Raw genomic sequence first — 6,014 nt, 5'->3', positions numbered from 1 at the left:
ACATTTTGTTTCTAATTTGTAATGTTAACCAAACCACCAAAACAAACAAAAAAAGTCCTCTTGGAAGCCGTTATCCAAGAAAAAGTCCATTGCTTACATAGCGCCACATCAAAGCCAGACTGAAGTTTGTCCATGAGCAGTTGAAACGTTGGGAAGGGTTATAAAAGTCTGTCCATCCGTCTGCTGAGTCCAAACTTCAGCTACTTGAGGACATGGACGCTGCTTTTGTTTCTTCTCAGATAGGCATTAAACTCTTTCCACAGTGAAACATGGTGGTAGGAGCATAATACTGTGGGCCTGGGTTGCTGCTTTAGGCACAGGGAACCTTGTTTAGGTGTATGGCATCATGATTAGGAAGGATAATGTCAATAAGTCTGCCAGTCTAGCTTTAGGTTGTGGTCTTCCTGCATGACAATCATTAGAAACATACAAATAAGTTGGATCAGAGCTGAAATCTCCATTCTTTAGAAAAGCTGTGGGAAGCTCAAAGTGAATGTCCATGCTTGAAAACCACACAATTCAGATGAGGTGGAAATTTTTTTCTGATCAACAGATTTTGATCCTTCAAGAGTCATTTGAGAGTAAGTATGAAGTGTAAGTTTCATTATGTGGGACATAGCAAATTCCCAACCACAGGTGTCACTGGAGTAACATACAGGCAAATATGTGCACACAGACAGACACACACACTGGCCCAGATACATATGATACAGTGTGAGGTGTGGTGAGGTATGCAGACTTGCAAAACTGTTATGAATGTGAAACTGCTTACATGTCAAACAGGAAGATAATGCTGTTGTTGTTATATGTGTATTAGGACTGAGGATGGTGTACTGGTGTATAGGTGAACTCTTACAAAAACTGTTTCTTAATATTCTCTTTGCTAGTGTCTAAACTGACAAACATAAAACTACAAAAACAAAATGGAGAAACCTTTGAAGTCTGTAGCTATGTATGTATGTTTTAAACTTGTGTCCAGCAGATGGGGTTGCAAATTCATGGCAAAACTAGACAAATAAACACTATTACAAGTAAACTTGGGTGAACATTAATGGATACTGATTCTACTACATTGTGAGTTAAAATACTATAATTAAAATACTATTATTGATTGATGTCAGCTACTACATACAGAAACTAAAGAAACTGCTGGTGAGAGGATTCACACAGATACTGTCTGTCAGACCTGAGGCTGTGACTCAGCCGTGTCATCCACCAGAGAGTGACTCACAAAACCTGAAACGTTCTCAACCTCTGGTTTCTGTCATGTAAGATTAGCTGTTGGGACGAGTGATGATGTCATCATATCACAGTGTTTATCAGTTTTGAAAGAAACAAAATACAAAGACTTATTTGTTGAAACAATATGCATTTTATTCCCATGTTCAGAAATGGATGAATTCATAAGAAGAACAAAAGCACTCATCATTTTCATTTGTGTTGTCTTGATTATGTTATTACACAATATACCATAGGGTTATTACATGGCACAACAACAACACATTCAGAACTCTACACATAAAAATAAAGTGATAATTAATATTTTATCCTCCAGAAACATGATATATATCTTTAAGTACACCACAGTCTACTGAACAAGAACATTAACTACAAAAAGACTGTACTCGCCAAAAAAGATGAATGCAGGCATTTTCTGACATGAAACAATCTATTTTAGCCAAGAGTGTTACAGAAAGTTACAGAAAAATGTGGATTTGATGAGGATGTGAAATAAAAACATGAAATAAAAACATGTCAGAGAGAAACCGAGAGCGAGAGCGCGCAGGACCAAATATGGTCATACCGGGCACAGGTGCGTTTCCCACCGTCCGCCCCTCCAATTTGCAAATTGGAGTGACGTCACGGGCCCCCGGTCTTATAAAGCTCATCTTGACAGCAGCGACCAACCAGAGGACTTAACCGGCCGTGACGTCGACACAGGAAGTTAATTTTTGGTGACACACAGGTTGGACACACCTGGAAGAGAGAGGGCGGAAAAAGTCCGAGTGCCACCGCTGTGCGCTTTACTCCATTTTGGACCTCTGTGGAAGACGGACTGAGAGAGCAGCAGCAACAACAACAGCAGCGAGAGGAAACCCGCTCATTTATTCGTTTCTACCTTTCTTTAGTTTCAGTCATGAAGATGTGGATTGCTGTCTTTGTCGCTGCCTTCGTGGCGGGAGCCGCAGCTCAGTGTAAGTTTATTTCTTCTTCTTTCTACTTCCTCCTACTAGTAAAACGAGAATAAACACTGTAGCTCCGGTAGTAGAGCTCGTTAAGATACAACAGGTGAATACGTGGAGTGGGCTTTATTAACTCAACTTTACTGCAGTCGGTGTAATATTTGGTGGAAAAAGGAGGTTAAAAGCAGCTCGGAGGTCAAACGCAGGTGGTTTTGGTCGGTGAGTGGGGGTTGGGAGAGACCAACGCCCAGGTGTGAGGTGACGCTGCCGCTCTACCTGCAGCTCGACCTGCTGTACTTGGCCCTCTGGTTTTTTTATGAGCCTGTTGAAAACACCGCACAATAAATCCTTCCTGGAACTGGACTGTACTGAACCCGCAACTCATTTAGCATAGGCAGCCCTGCTGTGTGCAAGTATATGATCTGTTGAACAGTTGAAAGGATAAGAATTAGATGACGTATCAATATTTATAGTGCAAATAGTGTTTTGAGCTGAATGACGTAATGTGTGCTTTGCTACACAGGTCCATGTAATACCATGAAGTGGGCTGTCTGTGATGGTCCTCCATGTCAGTGTACACTCCAGCTCAGTGAATCCTTGCCACAATCACTGGGTGAATGCAAAAATTGTAAGTAAAAGATGGAGCCAACAGACTTCATTCATGCATCCTTTCCCCTTGTGGGTTGTTCAGCTGTTGCCTGCTCCTGATGGACTTTTTCTTTGCTTTGTTCTACCTTCAGTGGTCTCTAAGTGCTACTTGATGAAGGCTGAGATGTACAGAGCTAGAACAGGCCAGAGCACTCGCTCGATCGAAGGAAAGCCCGTCGAGACTGCTTTTGTGGACAATGATGGCATCTACGACCCAGAGTGCGAGAATGACGGCAAATTCAAGGCCAAACAGTGTAACAACACAGCGGAGTGCTGGTGTGTCAACAGCGCTGGCGTTCGTCGTACTGACAAGGGAGACAAAAACATAAAGTGTGAAGAGCTGGTGGAGACCTAGTACGTAATCATTGAGTGACTGTCTTTGTATGGAAGGTTTAAATATTTAAATGTTCAGGACTAAAAAAAGACTTTACTTTCTTTTTTCCAGCTGGATCCGTCTTCAGTTGAAACACAAACCAGTGGCAAATTCAGTGAATGCTAACAACCTGAATGTGTAAGTATATGAAACCACCTGATTAAAAAAAAAAAAAAAAAAAACCAAGACTGTTAAGACCTGATTTTCAGTGTCATTTCTTGTCTCAAACAAGTTCCCTTGTGAATGCCATGAATCAACGTTATCTCAATGACTACTCTAGCTTTGTGAAAAAGGTCCAGGTGAGTGACCACTTTGTGATTTGTGGGTGTGGGGTTATTTATTTTTACATTTTCGTTTAATTTTCAGGCAGGAATGACAAATGCAAACAACTAACAGACTCCTGTTTGTAATTCCACAGTATGACCCCAGTGCTCGGATGATTGTGGTGGATGTTGAAAAGCCACCAAGAAATCCCATTGACCTGCCCACAATGGCCTACTACATGGAAAAGGATGTATGTAGTGTTTATTCTTAAATGGACAACTCTGTTTCACAGAAGGCATTAAAGACCTGTTAACTGACTGTTTCCTATTATCTCCTCTTCTCGTGCAGGTCAAGGTGCTGCCACTGTTCCTTAACAAGGGCAATTTTACAGTCAATGTGGACAGCCAGAGCCTGCAGATGGAGGAAATCCTGGTGTACTACGTGGATGAGAAGCCCCCAACTTTCACCATGAAGCATCTTTCTGGTGGGATCATCGCCGTCATTGTTGTGGTTGTGTTGGCTGTGGTCATCGGCCTGCTGGTTCTGGTGAGTGCACCACCCCGCCTAAATGTCATTAAATAAATCGGCGTTGTTTTGTGTTTGTTTTTTGTTGTTGTTGTTTTTACATCACAATTTTTCTTTTGTTTGTAGTTTTTCACCAGAAAGCGACTGAGTAAGAAGTACAACAAAGCTCAGGTGAGATGAACTGCAGTGTCACTCATTCTGTGTAAAAGTTACCTTTAGGTTATCATTGCATAAAATTAACAACTCGATTTTTGCTTTTGCTCTTTCTCATAATTCAGCAAAGGGAGATGGACCCCATGTAAAATGATCAGCGCAGCAGGAGTCTGAACATTTGGCTTCTGTACATTAACTTGTACATCAACTTTGGATGAACTCTTGTTGTGTGTATGTAGTGGGAAGGCGTCATTTTACTTGAGCAGTGCAGATTGTAAAGGAACAATCTACTTCCTGTGTTTTTATGTTGGCACTACTGATACCATCTTTATTTATGAATTGTGTAAAGTCTTCATCCAGATCTACATGCCATAAATTGCTGTTTAAATATGCCTTGCACATGGTGCATTTTTAATGTTTAAAACTTGTTTAATGCTTTAAATTCCACATCATAGATTGTACAGTGTCTTTCTTACTAATGTCTCTGTTGGATTGTTTTTAATAAAATGTTCTAAAAGACATATGCTGACGTAGGTTTGAGTTTCTTTATAAGGCTTTGTCTGCAGACTGTCAAAGTGGAGAAGTACAGCACATCACATTGGGGGAGGTGGGTGGAGTTGGGGAAGCTGGGTGAAGCGGTTTACATGTTTTAAATCTAAATGTCTGATCAAAATCACCACAGGCTGTTTGCTTCCTCTAATACAACCCTAATGGAAAGTTGACAACAATTAGGTTTGTTCAAATGGTTTGGCTAAATGAACCTTTTGCTTTGATAATGGTGGATCATTTTCAGGTTTTCTTTTCACCCAGATGAGTTGTGGAGAGGGTGTGGCAGCCATGTTTTCCATGCGTCACTGTCCTGGTATTGTTGGGAAGAACATTTAATCCCTGCTTTTCCAGGGTCACGTTTCATATCATGGAATACACCTGTGTCAGTCCTCAGTGTAGTGAAAATAGTAACTGCATTAAAAACAGCTGAGTGTAGAAGATGAGTTTTCCATGTTTTGACGATACTGCTTGGCAGAGACTACTTGCTGTGTGACAACACCTGTTAGCCGTGTGGGAGGCGGTTACTCATTTCTAGTTGGTCTCTTTGAAACCGTAATCGTGTTCAACCTGTCCGGCAGGTTCTGCCATGGCTCATAAACGGCTACAAGCAGTATGTGCACAACAAATACTGGCAAAGGTGTGAGTGTGAATGGACCTGAAGCAACACTGTGACATGAAAAATTAGAAGTTTGGTTTATGTAAAGCAGCAGAGATCAAAAGACAATAGGCACAATGTACAACAAGATGGATACAGGTGTAGGGCTGCGTTCAGAGCGCTAAGTGAAACTGCATGTCCTGTCACGACATGATCAGTGCGCAGTGTTTTGTAACTGTTGTTACAAAGCCAGTTTAGTCCCAATGAAGTTATGGCTTAAAAACAGCACACTGACAGGAATGGCTGTGAATGCACTGTTTTATTTTCAAAGTACACATCAGCAGTACATTTGATATGTAAACAGGACTATGGCTTTCCTCTTTTACTCCAGTATCATCTATAAATAACAGCTCATTTATCTATAATGTCTTAGTTCCCTTTTGCCTCACCCAGTTTCTCTCCCCCATGAGCCGTCTCTGTTTGTCTCCATAGCAACCCAGGGACAAAAGCTAGTCTGACTGCTTCAGACAGGTTAGGTATCATATATCACACCCCATCCCCCCCGCTCCCCTGTTCCTGTGAAAGACTGCAGGAATGAGGGTGTGTCAGGTACCTGTTGCAGGTATCAGCACGTCAGTTTACGTCGCTTGAATCGCTGAAGCCGGAAGAAGTTGAGAAAAAGATTCTAGCACATTCTATGGTTTGTGTGGATTTACTTCCCAGA

At 41.5% G+C, this 6,014-nt stretch overlaps 1 protein-coding gene across 1 annotated transcript; it reads left to right on the top strand.

Annotated features, from left to right (window-relative positions):
* Nucleotides 1-1,914: 1,914 nt before the first annotated feature.
* On the top strand, nt 1,915-4,667 carry epcam (epithelial cell adhesion molecule). Its single transcript, XM_026356832.1, has 9 exons — nt 1,915-2,195; nt 2,707-2,811; nt 2,924-3,185; nt 3,277-3,342; nt 3,437-3,503; nt 3,623-3,718; nt 3,817-4,014; nt 4,120-4,164; nt 4,272-4,667. Exons 1-9 carry the CDS (start codon nt 2,138-2,140, stop codon nt 4,293-4,295), a joined length of 921 nt encoding a protein of 306 aa, XP_026212617.1. The 5' UTR covers nt 1,915-2,137; the 3' UTR covers nt 4,296-4,667.
* Nucleotides 4,668-6,014: the final 1,347 nt, after the last annotated feature.

The sequence above is a fragment of the Anabas testudineus genome, chromosome 15, assembly GCF_900324465.2.
Source record: "Anabas testudineus chromosome 15, fAnaTes1.2, whole genome shotgun sequence".
Lineage (NCBI taxonomy): Eukaryota > Metazoa > Chordata > Actinopteri > Anabantiformes > Anabantidae > Anabas > Anabas testudineus.
The sequence above is the reverse complement of the archived record's forward strand: the minus strand, read 5'-3'. Positions and strand labels throughout refer to the sequence as shown.

Excerpts from the sequence above, each read along its gene's own strand:
- epcam (XM_026356832.1), top strand. The coding sequence starts at position 2,138 with ATGAAGATGTGGATTGCTGTCTTTGTCGCTGCCTTCGTGGCGGGAGCC. Across the intron at positions 2,196-2,706 it reads GGCGGGAGCCGCAGCTCAGT|GTCCATGTAATACCATGAAG; the intron begins GTAAGTTTATTT and ends TTTGCTACACAG. Across the intron at positions 2,812-2,923 it reads ACTGGGTGAATGCAAAAATT|TGGTCTCTAAGTGCTACTTG; the intron begins GTAAGTAAAAGA and ends TTCTACCTTCAG.